Below are 23973 nucleotides of genomic sequence, written 5' to 3'. Positions count from 1 at the left end.
CTGCTTGCTGCATCCCGCCTCAGGCCCAGTCTTCTCACTGGGGCTGCCCCCGTCTCTGCTTCCACATGCTGTGGTCCTCCCCACAGAGGAGTCTGCCAGTCTCCTTCACCTCCTCATGCCCTGAGCTGTGGGGACCCAGGCCCATGCCTGGGCACGCCCTCCTGCTCCTCAGCCTCTCCTCCCAGCACGCAGAGAAGCAGTTTCTTCTGTCCCATCTGAGCCGCGCTGCGCTGGCTGCTCAGCCCCCATCCAGGTGTCTGATCTTGGGGACCCTCCCCTGGGGAAGGACACAAAAGGTCACTGACCCCTCTTCCGGCAGCTCTTGGGAAGCCAAGATGAGCGGCTCTAAGCTTGAGCAGGCCATTTCAGCCTTGATCGACCTGTTTCACAAATACTCGGGACCCGATGACACCATCGAGAAGGAGGCCCTGCTGCAGCTGCTGAAGGAGAGCTTCCCCAACTTCCTCAGTGCCTGTGTGAGTGGGCTTCTGGTCCCCCATGGTGACGGGGTCCTGGTCCCCCGTGGTGGCAGGGTCCTGGTCCCCCATGGTGGTGGGGTCCTGGTCCCCCATGGTGGCAGGGTTCTGGTCCCCCATGGTGACGGGGTCCTGGTCCCCCGTGGTGGCAGGGTCCTGGTCCCCCGTGGTGGCGGGGTCCTGGCATGACTGGGGACCCTTCCTGGGAGACTTTGGACAAGTCACTCTCATTCTCTGATCCTCGCTTTCTCATCTGCAAAAGGGCATCATAGAACTTCCTATCCCGTCCTCTATCAGGGGGTGAAGAGATGCTGTATGTGGCAGAGTAGGAAAATGTGTGGATACAAGTAGTTGATGATAAGTTATCAAAAAGGGCTACAACTGGAGGGCAGTGGATGGGTCCTCTCTCACCTGTCCCACCTTCTGTATGAGAGTCAAACTCTTCTGCTCACACCCTGAGAGGCTCTAGAGGCTCCCCTAGGGTCTTGAGATCAGAGGGAAGGTGACAGAAATTCCATCACTGACAGAACTTAAGACCATTTTATACAACAAAGAACTCATCCACCTACCTGATTTAACCAGACAATTCGATGAATTGATTACAAAAAGAAGAGGTTACTAGCGAAAGCAAGAAGAGGGAACTCAGAGCAAGTAAGTTCTCATAGGTCAAAAGAAGAAGGGGTTGGCATGAGGCAGACAAGGGTAGGGCTTATTTTGAGTCCCTGAGCAGATCTTAGGTAGGCGGTCCCCTGCAGGGAGTTGGGTGGTGGGTGGTGGTCTGGGGCTGGAGACTCCCCACACCAGCACACTGATCAGGACAGCTCTGGGCAGAGCCTGCTCACCATGTGAGGATTTCATCCAAGTTCACATTTGGGGAAGGACTCTCCATTGAACTGCTGGGCAACGTCAGTGTCCCCACCTCATCCCACACCTCCCCTCCTCAATACCACACCAGACACCTCTGTGCTGCACTGGGTCCTCATTTCTCTGTCTCTACTTCTTCCTCTTCTCCCAGCCCATCACTTTTGTGGCGCTGAATTTGCCTGTTTTGGTGTCTTTTTCCCACAGGAGAAAAGGGGCCGACATTACTTGTCCAATATCTTTGAGAAAAAGGACAAGAATAAGGACCAGAAGATTGACTTTTCTGAGTTCTTGTCCTTGCTGGCGGACATAGCCTCAGACTATCACAACCACAGCCACGGAGCGGAGCTCTGTTCTGGGGGAAATCAGTGAGCCCAGAGGCCTCCAGACAACCCAAGAAACAATAAAGTGTTGTCTCCCCAGATTCTGGCTTATTTCCTTTCTTTATGGGGACGCCTATGTTGTCAAAACTGCTACTCCTTGGTGAATGTTATCTGGAATTTCCACCAGGTGGATGGACCACGAAGGCGCTAGCAGTGCGCCCTCTCTTGGCCTCCAGCATCAATGCGCATTTTCTCGGCAGGGCCTGTTGTCCTCCTCTCCGTGCTCCCTAATAAATGTACAGATGGGGTCCCAGACATGGAGGCCAGGACAAAGCATTCCAGCAGGCCCCAGACATGCTTTTCCTTGTGAAGGCAGGGCTCAGCATCCGGTGACCAAGAAACTGCAGTAAGCAGAAGCCAGTGTCTCCACACTGGGCCTCATGCCCCACCGTCTTCCCGAGGGGCTGTGGAGACTGGTGCCGCTTTACGAGGGTTTTCTTGCTGGGCGGGTGTGCGGGGGAGTTTGAGGACACGGCCATTTGCCGCTGTGAACAGGAGGCTCAGCAGTACCCGACGGCTGGATCTCCTGTCCTGTGGCCTGGGGTCCCTGGGCTGTGTCCCGGTCCCCATGCATGCGCTGGTGTGTTTTGGCCTGTGTGAGTGTCCCTGTGGAATGGAGAGTCACCCTGTTTGCTGAGCTGATTCTCAGTAGCTGTTTGCTACAAGCCAGGAGCTGGGTGTTTGGGGATAGCCCATGGTGATGGACACTCCAGGCAGAGGAGGTCTAGCTAGTCCAGGGGACCAGTCATCCTATCGGAGTCAAGTGAGGAGACAGGACTGCAGCAGAAGCACGGTGGAGAAGCCACTCAGGGAGGAGAAGGAGCGCTATGCCGAGCGTGTGCATTCCCGTCTCCTCTATCTGCCTCCAGTAGGGGCATGTCATTACCCATTGGCCCTTTGAAGCCAGGCAAGGCGCTAGGGGCTGAGGATTTGGAAACGAGCACAACACAGGGACTTCCCAACAGGTCACTGGCACTCCTCAGAGCATCTCCAGGGCGCCAAGAGGCAGAGTCAGCGCTTACCCCCTCCCCAGTGCCACTTGCAGGCCGTGTCCCTGCAGGTTCAGCCAGCGTCCCCTCCTTGAGGGCACCTCTTCTGGCCCAATCACTCCCCACCCCCCCCACCCCCACTCAGCCTCCCACCAACCTCTTAATCAGGCAAACCTTCTTCCTGGATGAATCGGGCAACTGTCTCCACACCCTTCTGCTCTCCCGCCAGCAGGCGACATGTAGGATAAGTTATTGTCCAGGTGGGTGGCTGCTCAGCTTCCTTGACACCATTCCTCGAGCACTTCAATTTCCACACCATCACCTCCTCTCTGCTTCAGGAACATCCTTGGCAAGACTATTTTGCCAACATTCATAACCAATGAAAAATAAGAAAATAGGGTGATTCATGTCAGTATATGGCAAAAACCACTACAATATTGTAATTAGCCTCCAATTAAAATGAATAAATTTTTTTAAAAATAAGAAAATAGCACTAATAAAAGTGATTTTAAAAAATAACACTAGTAATCAGAACAAGGCAGGCAACAGTTTATTGACTCCTGAGAGGTCTTCATTGAGACCTCTGGGCTGAGCTGAGCCTGGCTAATCTCTGACCCTCAATACAGGGAGCCCATGGGACTGGCTGTGTAAATCTGTGGCAACTGCAGCATCAGTAGAGAGAAACTCAGGAAAGCTGATCTCATCTTCTTCTTTCTTAAAGAACTCTTCTAAGAAATCTGGCTCTAACCAACTCACAGACTTAGAGCACCAACTTATGATTGCCAGTTGAGAGGGATGGAACAAGCTTGAGATGAATAGAGACGCACTTGCATATTTAGAATGGATAACGAACAAGGACCACCTACTATATAGCAGAGGGAACGCCGCTCAATGTTCAGGGGCAGCCTGGATAGGAGAGAAGTTTGGCAGAGAATGGATACATATACACGTGTGGCTACGTCCCTTCTATGCATCTGAAACTAGACAACATTGTTATTAGGCTACGCATGCATGCTAAGACGCTTTAGTCACGTCCGACTCTGTGCGAAGCTATGGACTATAGCCCACTAGGCTCCTCTGTCCTTGGGATTCTGCAGCAAGAGTACTGGAGCGGGTTGCCATACCCTCCTCCAGGGGATCTTCCCGACCCAAGGATCCAACCCGTGTCTCTTACGGCTCCTGCATTGATAGGTGGGTTCTTTACCACTAGTGCCACCTGGGAAACCCTGTTAACAGGGTATATCCCAATTCAAAATAAAAAGTTTAATTTAAAAAAAAAGATGTTTTTCAGGATTGGGAACTCATGTACACCCGTGGACAAAATTTTTAAGACAAAAACCAAAAAGAAAAAAAAAAAACAAAGAAAGAAATCTGGCTCTTTCTTTACTGTGGGGAGAAGATATCAAACAAAGGAAAACTCGATTTCAGTCCTGGCCTGGAGCGAGGAGGAAGGATGGCAGAGGCAGAGAATAAGCGGGGTGAGTGTGGGCTGCAGGGATGGGGCGGGAGCCCTGGCCCTGGGCTTTCCAGCGGGTGGCTCTTCGGCTGTAATGAGAGCACACACTGGACACCAGGAAGTTCTAGGTAGGGCCTGCCTGTGCTCCGGGATGGTCAACACTCATTCTCCCTAGTCTGACACCCCTGGGATCGCAGTCTCACAACTACCCTCACTCACCATTATTCTCCTGTGTGTGTGGGTGCATTCTCAGTCCTCAGTCGTGTCCAACTCCTTTGCAACCCTATGGACTGTGGTCCCACCAGGCTCCTCTGTCCATGGAGTTTTCCAGGCAAGAATACTGGAGTGGGTTGACATTTCCTCCTCCAGGGGTTCTTCCCAACCCAGGGAATGAACCCACATCTCTTGCATCTCCTGCACTGGCAGGTTCTTTACCACTTGCCACCTGGAAAGCCAGGTTCCGTGGCCCAACCAGAGGAGCCCCCCAGCGCCCTGCTGGAGTTGAGGCTAATTTTCACCAAGGTCATGGGATGCAAGTGGAGCCCAGAGGGTAATGGGGCATTTGCTCTTGGATTTGTAGGCTCAGTTCAGTTCAGTTCAGTCGCTCAGTCATGTCCGACTCTTTGCAACCCCATGAATCGCAGCACACCAGGCCTCCCTGTCCATCACCAACTCCCGGAGTTCACACAGACTCATGTCCATTGAGTCAGGGATGCCATCCAGCCATCTCATCCTCGGTCATCCCCTTCTCCTCCTGCCCCCAATCCCTCCCAGCATCAGAGTCTTTTCCAATGAGTCAACTCTTCACATGAGGTGGCCAAAGTATTGGAGTTTCAGCTTCAGCATCATTCCCTCCAAAGAAATCCCAGGGCTGATCTCCTTCAGAATGGACTGGCTGGATCTCCTTGCAGTCCAAGCGACTCTCAAGAGTCTTCCCCAACACCACAGTTCAAAAGCATCAATTCTTTGGCACTCAGCCTTCTTCACAGTCCAACTCTCACATCCATACATGACCACAGGAAAAACCATAGCCTTGACTAGACGGACCTTAGCCGCCAAAGTAATGTCTCTGCTTTTGAATATACTATCTAGGTTGGTCATAACTTTCCTTCCAAGGAGTGTCTTTTAATTTCATGGCTGCAGTCACCATCTGCAGTGATTTTGGCAAAAAAATAAAGTCTGACACTGTTTCCACTGTTTCCCCATCTATTTCCCATGAAGTGATGGGACCGGATGCCATGATCTTCGTTTTCTGAATGTTGAGCTTTAAGCCAACTTTTTCACTCTCCTCTTTCACTTTCATCAAGAGGCTTTTTAGTTCCTCTTCACTTTCTGCCATAAGGGTGGTGTCATCTGCATATCTGAGGTTATTGATATTTCTCCCGGCAATCTTGATTCCAGCTTGTGTTTCTTCCAGTCCAGCGTTTCTCATGATGTACTCTGCATAGAAGTTAAATAAGCAGGGTGACAATATACAGCCTTGACGTACTCCTTTTCCTATTTGGAACCAGTCTGTTGTTCCATGTCCAGTTCTAACTGTTGCTTCTTGATCTGCATACATATTTCTCAAGAGGCAGGTCAGGTGGTCTGGTATTCCCATCTCTCTCAGAATTTTCCACAGTTTCTTGTGATCCACATAGTCAAAGGCTTTGGCAGAGTCAATAAAGAAATAGATGTTTTTCTGGAACTCTCTTGCTTTTTCCGTGATCCAGCGGATGTTGGCAATTTGATCTCTGGTTTTCTGCCTTTTCTAAAACCAGCTTGAACATCTGGAAGTTCACAGTTCACGTATTGCTGAAGCCTGGCTTGGAGAATTTTGAGCCTTACTTTACTAGCATGTGAGATGAGTGCAATTGTGTGATAGTTTGAGCATTCTTTGGCATTGCCTTTCTTTGGGATTAGAATGAAAACTGACTTTTCCAGTCCTGTGGCCACTGCTGAGTTTTCCAAATTTGCTGGCATACTGAGTGCAGCACTTTCACAGCATCATCTTTCAGGATTTCAAATAGCTCAACTGGAATTCCTTCACCTCCACTAGCTTTGTTTGTAGTGATGCTTTCTAAGGCCGACTTGACTTCACATTCCAGGATGTCTGGCTCTAGGTGAGTAATCACATCATCATGATTATCCGGGTCGTGCAGATCTTTTTTGTACAGTTCTTCTGTGTATTCTTGCCATCTCTTCTTAATATCTTCTGCTTCTGTTAGGTCCATACCATTTCTGTCCTTTCTTGAGCCCATCTTTGCATGAAATGTTCCCTTGGTATCGCTAATTTTCTTGAAGAGATCTCTAGTCTTTCCCATTCTGTTCTTTTCCTCTATTTCTTTGCACTGATCGCTGAAGAAGGCTTGCTTATCTCTTCTTGCTATTCTCTGGAACTCTGCATTCAGATGCATATATCCATCCTTTTCTCCTTTGCTTTTTGCCTCTCTTCTTTTCACAGCTATTTGTAAGGCCTCCCCAGACAGCCATTTTGCTTTTTGCATTTCTTTTCCATGGGGATGGTCTTGATCCCTGTCTCCTGTTCAATGTCAGGAACCTCATTCCATAGTTCATCAGGCACTCTATCTATCAGATCTAGTCCCTTAAATCTATTTCTCACTTCCACTGTATAATCATAAGGGATTTGATTTAGGTCATACCTGAATGGTCTAGCGGTTTTCCCTACTTTCTTCAATTTCAGTCTGAATTTGGTAATAAGGAGTTCATGATCTGAGCCACAGTCAGCTCCCGGTCTTGTTTTTGTTGACTGTATAGAGCTTCTCCATCTTTGGCTGCAAAGAATATAATCAATCTGATTTCAGTGTCGACCATCTGGTGATGTCCATGTGTAGAGTCTTCTCTTGTGTTGTTGGAAGAGGGTGTTTGCTCTGACCAGTGCATTTTCTTGGCAAAACTCTATTTAGTCTTTGCCCTGCTTCATTCCGTATTCCAAGGCCAAATTTGCCTGTTACTCCAAGTGTTTCTTGACTTCCTACTTTTGCATTCCAGTCCCCTATAATGAAAAGGACATCTTTTTTGGGTGTTAGTTCTACAAGGTCTTGTAGGTCTTCATAGAACCGTTCAACTTCAGCTTCTTCAGCGTTACTGGTTGGGGCACAGATTTGGATTACTGTGATATTGAATGGTTTGCCTTGGAAACGAACAGAGATCATTCTGTTGTTTTTGAGATTGCATCCAAGTACTGCATTTCGGACTCTTTTGTTGACCATGATGGCTACTCCATTTCTTCTGAGGGGATTCCTGCCCACAGTAGGAGATATAATGGTCATCTGAGTTAAATTCACCTGTTCCAGTCCATTTTAGTTCGCTGATTCCTAGAATGTCGACGTTCACTCTTGCCATCTCTTGTTTGACCACTTCCAATTTGCCTTGATTCATGGACCTGACATTCCAGGTTCCTACGCAATATTGCTCTTTACAGCATCGGACCTTGCTTCTATCACCAGTCACATCCACAGCTGGGTATTGTTTGTCCATCCTAACTCCAGATGAAGACAGGCTGAGGCCAGAATAATGGTGAATAGTGGTCCCAGGACTGGGACAAGGAGGATGTTACAAACATGGAGGTATGGGCTGTGAGCCCTCCAGGTCCTCTCTGAGCACCTTGAAGAGATCTGAGCCCAAAAAGCTAAGGGATGCCACAAACTGCAGAGTAAGCAGAAAAAATGGCAGCAAGGGGTAGAGAAGGCTCTGGAAATCCTAGATTTGGGTCTATTCTGTTACCTGGGCTTCCTTGGTAGCTCAGCTGATAAAGAATCTGCCTGCAATGCAGGAGACCCCGGTTTGATTACTAGGTCAAGAAGATACCTTAGAGCAGGGATAGGCTACCCACTCCAGTATTCATGGGCTTCCCTGGTGGCTCAGATGGCGAAGAATTTGCCTATAGTACTGGAGACCTGGGTTGAGAAGATCCCCTGGAGGAGGGAATGGCAACCCACTCCAGTATTTTTGCCTGGAGAATCCCCATGGACGGAGGAGCCTGGGGGGCTACAGTCCATGGGGTCACAAAGAGTCAGACATGACTGAGTGACTCAGCACTAAGCACTTGATTACCTACAAAGACATTCTCCCTATAAGTTTTGTGAATCTGTCTGGATGTCACAGAGCAACCAAAAGGACATAGGAGGTTATCTATCTAGACCAGACCCTCAGTGCCCAGAAGAGCACACTGAGGCCTAGAGGGAGAAGAGGAATGACTCTTTCTGACTGCCCCAAGACTCTTGGCCCAGAGCTAGTCCCCTGGGCTGAGCAGGGACCAAAGCTAGAACCTCGTGCCTTCAACCTGTAAGAAGCAAAGCAGCAGGGGGAGTGAGAGCTCTGCTCCAAGGTGAAGGGTGATCTTTTTACAGTCCTCAGATTTGAGCTTGTTCCATCAGCTGCCCAGATGACACTGCTCTGGGTGGGGACACACACTCAGAACTCGGCCCAGCCCAGACCCTGCTCAGAGCCCTGTGGGGCTGGCCTGGCAGGTGGTGACAAAAGGAAGATGAGAGGGATGCTGTGCCTCAGGAAATAGGACATTTGGGGATTTGCAGGTGGAACCAGAGTGTCTGATTATGTATCCAGTGAGTCACTAGACCAACGTTCATTAACTGTCAATCACGTAAGAACTGCTGCCCTCAGTGACAGTGTACTACGTGCCAGACAGCGTGCTAAGAGCTTTAAATGCATTGCCTCATTTAATCCTCAGAAAAACCCTGTGCCAAGGGTCTCAGTACCCCAGTTTACAGATGTGAGGCTGAGGGCTTAGTTAACCTCCCAGGAGTGTTTCCTGGTAAATGCCAAAGCCAGGGTGGAAACCCAAGACTTGCTGACTCTGAAGCCCAGCTCCTAGGACAGCAGAAATCCTGAGTCCCTGTCTGTCTCTGGGCTGAGCGAGGAGGGTCTCTGCCCTGGCTCCGCTCCACCGGAGCCCACCATCCAGGGCAGGTACTGTGTGCACAGACAGGTGGCCAGGAGAGCAACAGCTAAACAAGCAGGGCCCTGACTCATCAAGGCCCTGGGGACCTCCATCCCGGCTGCTCTGCCGACTGCACGGCCCAGGCAGTGGGGAGGGGGCTTCTGTGATCTCCGGAGCCCTGGTTCTCCTGCTCCTGCTGATCACTGGCCACTCCCAAAGGGTCTGCTAGAGAGGAAGCACTTGTGCCTTCTGAGGAAAACCACTTTTACTGGAAACGTTTTGCCTAGCCAATGGCCCAGAAAGGCAACTAGGGTATTTACAGCAGAAGGGACCATGGTCCAGGAGGCAGGTAGGCTTGGCTAAAGTCACAGAGCTGGGAAGGGGCAGACTCGGGGTCATACCCAGTGGTCCCCACTCCTGCTGAACATCCCTACTGCTCAGGCTCAGAGCCCTGGGGGTCTGAATCCTGCAGGGAGAATGTTGTTACCGCCAGTCACCAACGGGACCTGTGGGGCTGGAACGGCAGCCTGCTGACTCACTGGGTTCACTCTGCCTGCTCTGCACTACGAATCACCGTCTGTGGAGTGAGGGGAGCCTGGAATATTCAGTGAGCACCCACCCAGGCACCCTCATGCTCCCTGGGGCTGCTTCTCACACCTCCCTGTAGTAAGGCCCATTCCTGAAGTCCACCCTATTCCCCTGAAGCTGCTCCTCCCAGCTCTCAGGGTCCACCAGGAGCACCAGCACACATGCACGCTCAGTCACTAAGTCACGTCCTACTCTTTGCAACCCCATGGACTATACTCCACCAGGCTCTTCTGTCCGTGGGATTCTGGAATCCCATTTCAAGAATATTGGAGTGAGTTGCCATGCCCTCTTCCAGGGGATCTTCCTGACGCAGGGATTGAACCTGCATCTCCTGAGTCTCCTTGCATTGGCAGGCAGGTTCTTTACCACTGAGGCACCAGGGAAGCCCCCCTGCCCCAGAGGCCTGGCATTCTGGTTCGGCTTTTCCCCCAGCTTTCCCTCAACATGCACACACACACACACACAAACACATGCGTGCACACACACAGAGCATGGGCCCATACATGTGCGTCCACTGACTAAATCAGTACGTCACTCCTTGGAAGCATCTCTGTATCCTCTACATGGCCTGCCCGCAAGCCTCCTCCAGGCAGGCCCTCCTGTACCAGGTTTTCAAATGATTTTACCACCAGATACCTTCTGCAAACCAAATTGCTTCCAGTAACCAGAGACAGAAAATGGTAGAACAGACTTGTGGACAAAGCAGGGGAGCGAGAGGATGGACGAATTGAGAGAGTAGCATTGAAACATATACATTACCATACGTAAAATAGATCAGTCAGTCAGCTCTGTCACTCAGGCGTGTCCAACTCTTTGCGACCCCAGGGACTGCAGCACACCAGGCCTCCCTGTCCATCACCAACTCCCGGAGCTTATTCAAACTCATGTCTGTCAAGTCAGTGATGCCATCTCATCCTCTGTTGTCCCCTTCTGCTCCTACCTTCAATCTTTCTCAGCATCAGGGTCTTTTCCAATGAGCCAGTTCTTCCCATCAGTTGGCCAAAGTATTGGAGTTTCAGCTTCAGCATCAGTCTTTCCAATGAATATTCAGGACTGATTTCCTTTAGAAGGGCGTGGTTATATTTCTCTGCAGTCCAAGGGACTCTCAAGGGACTCTTCTTCAATACCACAGAAGAATTGATGCTTTCAATTTTTTCAATTCTTTTGAACTGATGCTTATAAAGCACAGCCTTCTTCATAGTTCAACTCTCACTTCCATACACAACTACTGGAAAAACCATAGCTTTGACTAGACAGACCTTTGTTGGCAAAGTAATGTCTCTGTTTTTTAACATGCTGTCTAGGTGGGTCATAGCTTTTCTTCCAAGGAGCATCTTTTAATTTCAGGGCTGCAGTCACCAACTGCAGTGATTTTGGAACCCCAAACATAAAGTCTGTCACTGTTTCCATTGTTTCCCCATCTATTTCCCAGGAAGTGATGGGACCAGATACCATGATCTTAGTTTTCTGAATGTTGAGTTTTAACCCAGCTTTTTCACTCTCTTATTTCACTTTCATTAAGTTCCTCTTCACTTTCTGCCATAAGGGTAGTGTCATCTGCATATCTGAGGTTATTGATATGGCAGTCTGGCAGTCTTGATTCCAGCTTGTGCTTCATTCAGCCTGGCATTTCACATGATGTACTCTGCATATAAGTTAAATAAGCAGGGTGACAATATACAGCCTTGACGCACTCCTTTCCTGATTTGGAACCAATCTGTTGTTCCATGTCCAGTTCTAACTGTTGCTTCACTTCTTGACCTGCCCCAGATTTCTCAGGAGGCAGGTAAGGTAGACTGGTATTCCCATCACTTGAAGAATTTTCCACAATTTGTTGTGATCCACACAGTCAAAGGCTTTATTGTAGTCAATAAAGCAAAAGTAGATGTTTTTCTGAAATTCTTTGCTTTTTCAATGATCCAACAGATGTTAGCAATTTGATCTCTGGTTCCTCTGCCTTTTCTAAATCCAGCGTGAATATCTGGAATTTCACAGTTCATGTACTGTTGAAGCCTGGCTTGGAGAATTTTGAGCATTACTTTGCTATCTTGTGAGATGAGTGCAATTCTGGGGTAGTCTGAACATTCTTTGTCATTGCCTTCCTTTGGGATTGGAATGAAAACTGACTTTTCCAGTCCTGTGGCCACTGCTGAGTTTTCCAAATTTGCTGGCATATTGAGTGTAGCACTTTCACAGCATTATTTTTTAGGATTTGAAATAGCTCAACTGGAATTCCATCACCTCCACTAGCTTTGTTCATACTGATGCTTCCTAAGGCCCACTTGACTTCACATTCCAAGATGTCTGGCTCCAGATGAGTGATCACACCATTGTGATTATCCGGGTCATGAAGATCTTTCTGTGTATTCTTGCCACCTCTTCTTAATATCTTCTGCTTCTGTTAGGTCTATACCATTTCTGTCCTTTATTGTGCCCATCTTTGCATGAAATGTTCCCTTGGTATCTCTTATTTTCTTGAAGAGATCTCTAGTCTTTCCCATTCTATTGCTTTCCTCTATTTCTTTGCACTGATCATTGAAGCAGGCTTTCTTATCTCTCCTTGCTATTCTTTGGAAGTCTGCATTCAAATGGGTATATTTTTCCTTTTCTCCTTTGCCTTTTCCTTCTCTTCTTTTCTGATCTATTTGTAAGGCCTAGACAACCATTTTGCCTTTTTGCATTTCTTTTTCTTGGGGATGGTCTTGATTCATGTCTCCTGTACAATGTCATGAACCTCATTCCATAGTTCATCAGGCACTCTATCTATCAGATCTAATCTCTTGATTCTATTTCTAACTTCCACTGTATAATCGCAAGAGATTTGATTTAGGTAATACCTGAATGGTTTAGTGGTTTTCCCTACTTTTTTCAATTTAAGCCTGAATTTGGCAATAAGGAGTTCATGATCTGAGCCACAGTCAGCTCCCAGTCTTGTTTTTCCTACTGTATAGAGATTTTCCATCTTTGGATGCAAAGAATTTAATCAATCTGACTATATCTCAGGCAGTGATTGCCCTGTCTCAGATGGCGGAGTAGAAGGATGTGCACTTATCTTCTCCTGCGAGAATTCCAAAATTACAACTTGCTGATGAACAACCATTGACAGGAGAATGTTGGATCCCACCAAAAAAAGATACCCCACGTCCAAGGGCAAAGGAGAAGCACCAGCAAGATGGCAGGAGGTGCAAAATCGCATTTAGAATCAAACCCCATACCCACCAGATATGCTCAGAGGGCTCTAACAAAACCTTGTGCACACCAGGAGACCCCACAGAGACTGAGCCAGACCTGCCTTTGAGTGTTTGAGTGCCTCCTGTGGAGGTACGGGTCAGCAGTGGCCTGCTGCAGAGGCAGGGGCTCTGGGTACAGCCAACCCGGGTGTGACATAAGCCCTTTTGGAGGAGGTCGCCATTAACCCCACCATAGAGCTACCAGAACTTACACAGGACTGGGGAAACAGACTCTTGGAGGGCACACACAAAACCTTCTGTGCATCAAGACCCAGGAGAAAGGAGCAATAACCCCACAAGAAACTGACCCAGACTTGTAAAGTAGATAGCCAGTGGGAATTTGCTCAATGACTCAGGGAGCTCAACCTGGTGCTCTGCGACAACCTAGAGGGGTGGAATGGGTTAGGGGGTGGGAGAGAGGCTCAAGAGGGAGGAGACATATGTGTACCTATGACTGATTCATGTTGATGTATAGCAGCAACCAACACAATATTGTAAAACAAATATCTTGCAATTAAAAATAAGTTTTTTTAAAAAAAGAATGAGAGGGAAATCAATACATTCTCAGTTGAAGAAAAAACTAAGAATTCCTCCCCAGCAGAACTACCTAAAAAGAGCAGCTGAAAGAAGTTCTTAAAATAGAAAGAGAATAATAAAATAATGAATCTTGGAACATCAGGGAGAAATAAAATGCACAATAACAGAAAAAGAGAAAATTATAAAAAAGCAGAGGTGTTTGGGGAGGATTGGAAATGGGGCCAGCAGCTGCCTTCAAAGCACGTCCAATGCATTCTGGTTAATAGCATAAATTCTGGCCCCAGGTTGGCAGGACTTACCTCCTCTGTGCCTCAGTGTCTCACCAGTAAAGGGGGGTGGCAGTAACCGTATGTGCCTCCTCGATTGTTCTGAAGGTTAAAGGAGTTAACTTAGATAAAGCACTTTAGAGAGAGAGGGACAGGTGGTATCTGCTGTGCATGCATGCTCAGTTGGGTCTGACTCTTTGTGACCACATGGGCTGTACCTCACTAGGCTTCTCTGTCCGTGGGATTTCCCAAGCAAGAATACTGGAACCAGTTGCCATTTCCTTCTCCAGGGGACCTTCCTGGCTCAGGGATCAAACCCCCATTTCCTGCACTGGCAGGTGGATTCTTTACCACTGCACCACCTGGGAAGCCCAAGTATCTGCTGAATATCTTTGCTATTATTATTCTGTTTGTATTCAAGAAAGTAGACTGAACGATGTGCTGCAAAGGATCTTTCAGGCCCAGGAAAGCCAGGATTGCCTCCTCTGGGGACAGTTTGCTGATTGTTAGGGATGACCTGAAAAAGGGGAACAAAAGGTGGGCCTCGCTTCCTCAGAATCAGACAGTCTCTGATTTCATTCATCCTCTGGAGTCCCTCGTAGAATCAGACTGGATCTAAACAGAAGCTGAGCTCTCATCTTTGTCTTGCCTCTTCCCCTGTTCTGTGCAGTTTCCTCATTTCCTGTCATGCTTCCCCTGAGAGTACTCCCCCAGTAAACCACTTACACAAGAACCCCCTTCTTATCTCTCCTTCTGGGAAATCTGGCCTAAGACGGTGGACTTACTCCAGACATACTGTCCTGGTAAGACAGAAAGGGTGAATGTAAGGCCCATGTCTAACCCCTCTATGCATCAGAAATGTGTGCAAAATGAACAAGAAAGGAGGATAAATCTCATGGCAGCATGATGAAAGCCTCAGTGGTGGGGAAGATTGTCAAAGTATGAGGAACAGTGGAGAAGTGCTCTGAAAAAGGTGCTGGAGATGGGCACAAATGCTAACTCTGACCCTTGGTCTGAAGGGTTTGAAGGGCTTCCAACTGGAAAGAATTAGCAACTCCAGTGGAAAAGACATAGAAAATGGGCATTTTGTGGGACAGGGGGCAGCCATTACAACATTTTTATTTCTGTCTCTCCATTTCTTAGCACAGTACCTGGCTCAGAAATGAACATAGGGAACTGTCTGCTCCCCACCAACACTTGCATCTGGTGCATGGTTAGCATTGTTCAAAAATGACCATCCAAAACATTGACTGGAACCAGCTGGACTTCTTAGCAGTTTCATTTGTATTGAAAGGACTCCTCACACTACACCAGGGACTGACTCATTTACCCTTGTCCCCACTTTGCCCAGTGGGGTATGTGGCTTTAGGAAACCAAACTTGAGAGAAAGGTGGCAAGTCTGCTCCTTGCCCTCATGAAAGCAGACTAGGGAGCAAGTGCCCACCTGGCCCCTGAAAGGTCTCAAATGCAGGTTCTGGTCTGTCCTTGCACACAGTCACCTAGATGGCCACCATACTTGGTCCCAGACACAAACAGCATGGGTGAATCTCCAGCTCCCACAGACCAGAAGACCCAGCTCAGTCTCAGGGCCCTTTTTGGAGCAATCTGTGTATTCCCTCTTATGCATTCAGCATAGCTCTTCCCCAGGTTTAGTTCATGTAGTCAACTGAGAGGGTGAAGGGATCTATGTTCTCAGCACTTGATCTTCTTCTTCTTCTTTTTTTTTTTAGCACTTGATCTTCTAAGTGGAAAAGCCAAAATGAAAACCCAGGTGGGTCCAAGTGTGGATGTTCTGACCTGCCCATGTCAGCCAAGGGATCCTCGTCATGGAGCAAAGGGTTCCCTGCTCCATGCTCATGCCTGGAAGTACTAATAGTGCCAGAGGTCCAGACCCTGCCAATAAATGTAAGGTGACCTCTGTGGTAGCAGAAACCAAGGCAACTATGGGCAGATTAACAGCTGACTTAGGCAGTCATTAGTGTGAAAGTCTGGGTGCACCAGATCTGGGTATGGCATAAGCCCTCTTGGAGGAGGTCACCATTAACCCCACCATAGAACCACCAGAACTTATACAGGACTGGGGAAACAGACTCTTGAAGGGCACAAACAGAAACTTTTGCACACCAAGACCCAGGAGAAAGGAGCAGCGACCCCACAAGAGATGGACTCAGATTTGCCTGTGAGTGTCCAGGAATCTCTGCTGGAGGCAGGGGTTGGCAGTGGCCTGCTGCAGGGTCGGGGGCACTGAGTGTGGCAGTGCGTACATGGGACCTTTTGAAGGAGGTCACCATTATCTTCATTACCTCCACCATAGTTTGGCCTCAGGTCAAACAACAGGGAGGGAACAAGCCCTGCCTATGAACAGAAAATTGGATTAAAGATTTACTGAGCCCAGCCCCACCCATCAGAACAAGACCCCGTTCCCCCTCAGTCAGTCTCTCCCATCAGAAAGCTTCTGTAATCCTCTTATCCTTATCCATCACGAAGCAGACAGAAAGAAAACCATAAACACAGAAAACTAACTAAACTGACCACATGGACCACAGCCTTGTCTAACTCAATGAAACTATGAGCCATGCCGTGTAGGGCCACCCAAGATGGACGGGTCATGGTGGAGAGTTCTGACAAAGTGTGGTCCACTGGAGAAGGAAGGCAAACCACTTCAGAATTCTTGCCTTGAGAACCCCATGAACAGCATGAAAAGGCAAAAAGATAGGACACTGAAAGATGAACTCCCTAGGTCAGTAGGTGCCCAATATGCTACTGGAGATCAGCAGAGAAATAATCCCAGAAAGAACGAAGAAACAGAGCCGAAGCAAAAACAACACCCAGTTGTGGATGTGACTGGTGATGGATGTAAAGTCTGATGCTGTAAAGTGCAATATTGCATAGGAACCTGGAATGTTAGGTCCATGAATCAAGGCAAACTGGAAGTGGTCAAACAGGATATGGCAAGAGCGAAAGTCGACATTTTAGGAATCAGCTAACTAAAATGGACTGGAATGGGTGAATTTAACTCAGATGACCATTATATCTACTACTGTGGGCAGGAATCCCTTAGAAGAAATGGAGTAGCCATTATAGTAAACAAGAGTCCAAAATGTAGTACTTGGATGCCGCTGTTGCTGCTAAGTCGCTTCAGTCGTGTCTGATTCTATGCGACCCCAGAGACGGCAGCCCACCAGGCTCCCCTGTCCCTGGGATTCTCCAGGCAAGAACACTGGAGTGGGTTGCCATTTCCTTCTCCAATGCATGAAAGTGAAAAGTCAAGGTGAAGTCGCTCATTCGTGCCCTAGTGACCCCATGGACTGCAGCCCACCAGGCTCCTCCGTCCATGGGATTTTCCAGGCAAAAGCACTGGAGTGGGGTGCCATACATTCTCAAAAATGACAGAATGATCTCTGTTCATTTCCAAGGCAAACCATACAATATCACAGCAATCCAAGTCTATGCCCCAACCAGTAACGCCAAAGATGCTGAAGTTGAAAAGTAATATGAAGACCTATGAGACCTTCTAGAACTAACACCCAAAAAAGATGTCCTTTTCATTATAGAGGACTGGAATGCATAGTAGGAAGTCAAGAAACACCTGGTAACAGGCAAATTTGGCCTTGGAGTACAAAATGAAGCAGGACAAAGGCTGAGTTTTGCCAAGAGAATGCACTGATCATACAAAAACCCACTTCCAACAACACAAGAGAAGACTCTACCCAAGGACATCACTAGATGTCAATATAAAAATCTGGTGATATTGAGATTGATATTATTAACCATATCAGATTGATATGCAGGTATTCTTTGCAGCCAAAGATGGAGAAGCTCTATACAGTCAGCAAAAACAAGACCGAGAGCTGACTGTGGCTCAGATCATGAACTTCTTATTGCCAAATTAAGACTTCAATTGAAGAAAATAGGGAAAACCACTAAACCATTCAGGTATTACCTAAATCAAATCTCTTACAATTATACAGTGGAAGTGAGAAATAGATTCAAGGGATTAGATCTGACAGACAAAGTGCCTGAAGAACTATGGATGGAGGTTCGTGACATTGTACAGGAGGCAGTGATCAAGACCATCCCCAAGAAAAAGAAATGCAAAAAGGCAAAATGGCTGTCTGAGGAGGCCATACAAATAGTTGAGAAAAGAAGAGAAGCCAAAAGCAAAGGAGAAAAGGAAAGATATACCCATTTGAATGCAGACTTCCAAAGAATAGCAAGGAGAGATAAGAAAGCCTTCCTCAGTGATCAATGCAAAGAAATAGAGGAAAACAATAGAATTGGGGAGACTAGAGATCTCTTCAAGAAAATTAGAGATATCAAGGGAACATTTTGTGCAAAGATGGGCACAATAAAGGACAGAAATGGTACTGACCTAACAGAAGCAGAAGATATTAAGAAGAGGTGGCAAGAATACACAGAAGAACTATACAGAAAAGATCTTCATGACCCAGATAATCACGATGGTGTGACCACTCATCTAGAGCCAGACATCCTGGAATGTGAAGTCAAGTGGGCCTTAGAAAGCATCACTATGAACAAAGCTAGTGGAGGTGATGGAATTCCAGTTGAGCTATTTCAAATCCTAAAAGATGATGCTATGAAAGTGCTCCACTCAACATGTCAGCAAATTTGGAAAACTCAACAGTGGCCACAGGATTGGAAAAAGTCAGTTTTCATTCCAATCCCAAAGAAAGGCAATGCCAAAGAATGCTCAAACTACCACACAATTGCACTCATCTCACATGTTAGAAAGTAATGCTCAAAATTCTCCAAGCCAGGCTTCAACAATACATAAACCATGACCTTCCAGATGTTCAAGCTGATTTTACAAAAGGCAAAGGAACCAGAGATAAAATTGCCAACATCTGTTGGATCATCTAAAAAGCAAGAGAGTTCCAGAAAAACATCTATTTCTGTTTTATTGACTATGCCAAAGTCTTTGACTGTGTGGATCACAATAAACTGTGGAAAATTCTTCAAGAGATGAGAATACCAGACCACCTTACGTGCCTCTTGAGAAACCTGTATGCAGGTCAGGAAGCAACAGTTAGAACTGGACATGGAACAACAGACTGGTTCCAAATAGGAAAAGGAGTGCGTCAAGGCTGTATATTGTCACCCTGCTTATTTAACTTATATGCAGAGTACATCATGAGAAACGCTGGACTGAAGAAACACAAGTTGGAATCAAGATTGTCGAGAGAAATATCAATACATGCAGATGACACCACCTTTATGGCAGAAAGTGAAGAAGAACTAAAGAGCCTCTTGATGAAAGTGAAAGAGGAGAGTGAAAAAGTTGGCTTAAAGCTCAACATTCAGAAAACAAAGATCATGGCATCTGGTCCCATCACTTCATAGCAAATAGATGGGGAAACAGTGGAAACAGTGGCTGAGTTTATTTCTAGGGGCTCCAAAATCACTGCAGATGATGACTGCAGCCATGAAATTAAAAGACACTTAATCCTTGGAAGAAAAGACCTTTGCTGGCAAAGTAATATCTCTGCTTTTTAATATGCTATCTCGGTTGGTCGTAACTGTCCTTCCAAGGAGTAAGCATCTTTTAATTTCGTGTTTCTTCCTGGCCTGCATACTACAATTTAATTCTCATAGTTCTCTTTAATTAGTTTCAAACCTTTCTTTACTTTCAGAATAATTTGCATAACAGTCTTTAGGATTTGCTTTCCATCTTGGCTTTGATGTTTTTCCCAGATATTCCAATCGTTCATATATGAGATCTATCTTCCACTTTTGACACATTCATCAAATAGGTTGCAATTTTTTTGCTACATTTATTTTCCAGAAATATTTATTCAATAGGGTTTAAGAGTTGCCTTCTTTCCCTCTACTTTCTTACAATACACTTTTTCATCATATTTCTCCTAATTTAATCTACTATGATATTTTCAATATTTTATTAATCTTTAGAACAATGTGCATTCGCTTCTGAGTTGTTAAATCCTGATCTATGATGCACTTTCCTATTTTGAATCTTTCTTCAAAATTTCAGTCTTTATTGTTAAACATGTCATTATTCTTGAGAAGAGAAACATTTCACCCATGGAAGATTTGCTAGAGATTTGTGGAGGACTTACTTATTTTCTAGTTCTTTGCAATTTTCTTTAACTGAAGCATAATTCACTTACAACAATGATAATTGCAGGCATAACTGACTTATAACAATGGTAGTTCCAGACGCACAACATACTGATTTAATATTTCTATAGATTACAAATAATCCCCACAATAATTCTAGTTATATCTGCAAGCAAACAAACTTCTTATATTACTGACTATAGTCTCCAAGATGTGTATTTCAGCTCCTTACTCATTTATTTATAATTTGCAGGCTTGTAAGTCTTAATCTTCCTTTCCAGTTTATTTTATCACCTCTCCTTCCCGGCAATCACGTTTGTTCTCTGTATCTATGAGTCTTTTTCTGTTTCGTATGTATGTTGATTTATTTTTACCGTTCCACATCCAAGTGAAGTTGTACTGTATTTGTCCTTCCCACTCTGACTTATTTCACTTAGCTTAATATACTCTACATCCTTTCATGTTGCAAATGGCAAGATTTCGTTCCTTTAATTGGAGAAGGAAATGGCAAAACTCATTCCAGTGTTCTCTCCTGGAGAATCCCAGGGACGGGGGAGCCTGGTGGGCTGCCGTCTACGGGGTCGCACAGAGTCGGACACGCCTGAAGCGACTTAGCAGCAGCAGCAGCAGCAGCAGCAGCAGCCTTCCACTGAGTGAATGTACTACATCTTCTTCATCCGTTCATCTGTTGACGGACATTTATGGCTCTTCTGTATCTTGGCTTGGCTTTTTCAATGATGCTGAAGGGAACATAGAGGTATCTATGCCTTTTTAAATTACTGTTCTTATTTTCTTAGGAAAAAAACCTAGAATTGGAATAGCTGGAGACATTACTTTGCTGACTAAGGCCGTCTAGTCAAGGCTATGGTTTTTCCTGTGGTCATGTATGGATGTGAGAGTTGCACTGTGAAGAAGGCTGAGCGCTGAAGAACTGATGCTTTTGAACTGTGGTATTGGAGAAGACTCTTGAGAGTCCCTTGGACTGCAAGGAGATCCAACCAGTCCATTCTGAAGGAGATCAGCCCTGGGATTTCTTTGGAAGGACTGATGCTAAAGCTGAAACTCCAGTACTTTGGCCACCTCATGCGAAGAGTTGACTCATTGGAAAAGACTCTGATGCTGGGAGGGATTGGGGGCAGGAGGAGAAGGGGACGACAGAGGATGAGATGGCTGGATGGCATCACTGACTCGATGGACGTGAGTGTGAGTGAACTCCGGGAGTCGGTGATGGACAGAGAGGCCTGGTGTGCTGCTATTCATGGGGTCACAAAGAGTCGGACACGACTGAGCGACTGAACTGAATTGAACTGATGGTATTTCTAATTTTCACTTTTTTTAGAAGATCCCATACTTAAGATATATTACTTAAGATATCACCTAATAAAGCATTTTGTACACTTTGTCTCATGCTGTACATACCAATGAACATTTCTTTTCTTTACTAGATATTGGTTCTTAAAAGGCAGAGAAATTCTTAGAACACATCTTTTTTTTCCTGATCCTTAAACATGATTTTCAGTAATTAGACATGAGTTCATGAAATTCTTTTTCCTCCTATTTTGAAGATTCTTTACAATTCATATAAAGATAAAGTTGATATTTTCTATAACCATGAATTATTAAGAGTGTCACCGAATGGGATACATAAAGAACTGGAAAGACAAATTCACTACAAATAATTTTGATTACAAAGCATGTTTGTTTCCATGTTAATTGATTGATAGGATACAGGCTGGAATGCAGAATGATGGAGAAAAGAGACACAGAAACTGTGGGAATGCATGAAAGGGCAGACTTCTCTTCAAAGCAGAAAAACTATCATTTATCTGTCCAAGATAGAGAATATAATTCTGTAGCTACGGTGCAAAGTGCATTTTTCCCAGGAAAAGGTTTAATTCCAATATAATAAACTTAAAATTTGTTTTCAGTCTTTGACTGTTTTTCTTGGTAGAAAAAATGTTAGCACGATCCTGCGTGTGTGTGTGTGTGCATGTGCGAGTGCACACGCTCAGTCCCATCCTACTCTTTGCCATCCCACGATGGTAGCCCACCAGACTCCTCTGTCCATGGGATTTCCCAGGCAAGAATACTGGAGTGGGTTGCCATTTCCTTCTCCAGGGGATCTTCCCAACCCAGAGATTGAATCCTCATCTTGCACTACAGGCAGAGTCTTTACACTGAGCCACCTGGGAAGCCCCACTTAACTTGCACGGTTGATTTTATTTTATTGGCTCAGTTTACAAAGTCATTTACAAACTTCATTGGAACTAATTGGATTGTCACCTTGTTACCCAAGCTGATACGAAAATGAAAAAAAGTTTTTGTCACTCAGTCATGTTGGACTCTTTGTGACCACAAGGACGGTAGCCCACCAGGCTCCTCTGTCCATGGACTTGTCCAGGCAAGGATCCTGGAGTGGGTTCCCATTCCTTTCTCCAGGGGATCTTCCCAGCCCAGGGATCGAACCCAGGTCTGCTGCATCGTGGGCAGATTCTTTATCCTCTGAGCCATGGCCCAAACGCATATGGACAACATATTTTCAAAGGAGAAATACAAATACAAAAATTTTTCTAGTTGAAGAATTGTGAATAACTCTTGGATTGTGTTTATTAAAGTCTTCACGTTTTTACTCTCAATTATTCATCGCAACGAAATCTGAATTCCTGCTGGTTTTGGCGCTGACTACAATGCCTGCCTCATCACTGAAAGGTCACAATAAGTTGTTTTGGGCAGGATACACGCACATGAATGTAAAGAAGCAATATCTGACACTGGGTTGTGCTAATTCAGGCAGAAACTTTCTTTGAAGGGCTTTGTTGGCTTGTGCAGACTGTGATCTAAGGCCCTTTGTCTGAGATTGTACTTTGAAAGAGTTGGTAGTCATATCTCTGTTGATGTACATCTTCATCCCTGGTGTGTGGCATCTTGTGGGCACTTTTCCACTTCTCACTGGGCATCAGGAAGGAGTGGCCTGCTTGGCCTGGTGCTTGCTCTCATCACTGCAGAAATGCCTCCTGCTGTTCTTTTTCGTCTTTGTCTCATGGTTGGTTATTCTCACTCTGTCCTGTGACCCCCACAATCTAAACATTTTTAATATTGACTCTCATGTCCTCATGACTCAGCCTTAACTTCTGTCCTGAAGGAATATGATGAGGGAAAGCAGGGAACACTCAGCTCACGTAGTTTGCTCTTGCTTTCTCCTGACTCCTCATGATCACAAATCATATTTTCTGTTCAAATCATGAATCTTGCCAAGTAATAAGAAATATCAAACTGTTAGATATTAAACAGGCAAAATAACCCTTCTTTTCAAGTTTAAAAATTAAAATATGAACATATATTTAAATTACTATCAAAGTCATTTGGCAAATCTCAAATACAACTAAAGTTTTTATATGTAACATTCCTTTATAGCTTATTGCTTTTTTAATATTTCATTTCTATATCATTTCATTTATCAAATATCTAATAATTTGAATTGTCATTATGTCACTAAATGAAACTGAGATTCTACTAAATAGTAACTGTTTTACCAAAAGGCAAGAGGAGTTATATTTTACATGAGTTTATTAACACTTAAGAGATTCTGTTCCACAAATTAATATTCAAAACATAGTTTGCTTCTGTTTGATTATTGCTTGTGTTGTCTTTTCAAAGATTTGCTTGATGTTTGAATAAAGGTATACTTTTGTTGGGCTTCCCTGGTGCCTCAGATGGTAAAGAATTCACTTGCAATTCAGGAGACCAGATTCTATCCCTGAATCTGGAAGATCCCCTGGAGAAGAGAGTGACAACTCACTCCAGTATTCTTGCCTGGAGAATACCATAGACAGAGGAGCCTGGCGGGCTACAGTCCATGGGGTCACAAAGAGTCGGACACGACTGAGTGACTAACACACACACTTGTTACCATAGGTTTGCCTACAGTAACACGATACAGTCTATGCTTAACAGAAAAAATGAACTTTTTGTATGAATTTCTTTTTTTTTTTTTTTTAGTATATGATCCCATTTATCTGAGATTAAATGACAGGGAAAATTACTCTAGGCTGTAAAAATCAGAATGGTGGTTTTCTGTGTGGCAGCGGGAGATGTGATATGGATTAAACATAAAAGAACAAGAGATCTTTCTACAGCGATGGTGAGCTATTGTGGCTCTCTGTGGGTATTTTTACACGGTGTATATAT

The 23973-nt window shown here is 45.6% G+C and overlaps 1 protein-coding gene across 1 annotated transcript; it reads left to right on the top strand.

Annotated features, from left to right (window-relative positions):
• The first annotated feature begins 335 nt into the window (after nucleotides 1-335).
• LOC138074414 (protein S100-A7-like) lies at nucleotides 336-1709 on the top strand. The gene is made up of 2 exons (XM_068966555.1): nucleotides 336-476; nucleotides 1545-1709. The coding sequence occupies exons 1-2, from the start codon at nucleotides 336-338 to the stop codon at nucleotides 1707-1709; spliced, it is 306 nt and encodes a 101-aa protein (XP_068822656.1).
• Nucleotides 1710-23973: the final 22264 nt, after the last annotated feature.

Source organism: Capricornis sumatraensis, chromosome 2 (assembly GCF_032405125.1).
Source record: "Capricornis sumatraensis isolate serow.1 chromosome 2, serow.2, whole genome shotgun sequence".
NCBI lineage: Eukaryota > Metazoa > Chordata > Mammalia > Artiodactyla > Bovidae > Capricornis > Capricornis sumatraensis.
The sequence above is the reverse complement of the archived record's forward strand: the minus strand, read 5'-3'. Positions and strand labels throughout refer to the sequence as shown.

Bases quoted from the DNA above. Each gene is read 5' to 3' on its own strand.
- LOC138074414 (XM_068966555.1), top strand. From the start codon at position 336: ATGAGCGGCTCTAAGCTTGAGCAGGCCATTTCAGCCTTGATCGACCTG. The intron at 477-1,544 runs GTGAGTGGGCTT...TTTTTCCCACAG, and splicing joins CCAACTTCCTCAGTGCCTGT to GAGAAAAGGGGCCGACATTA.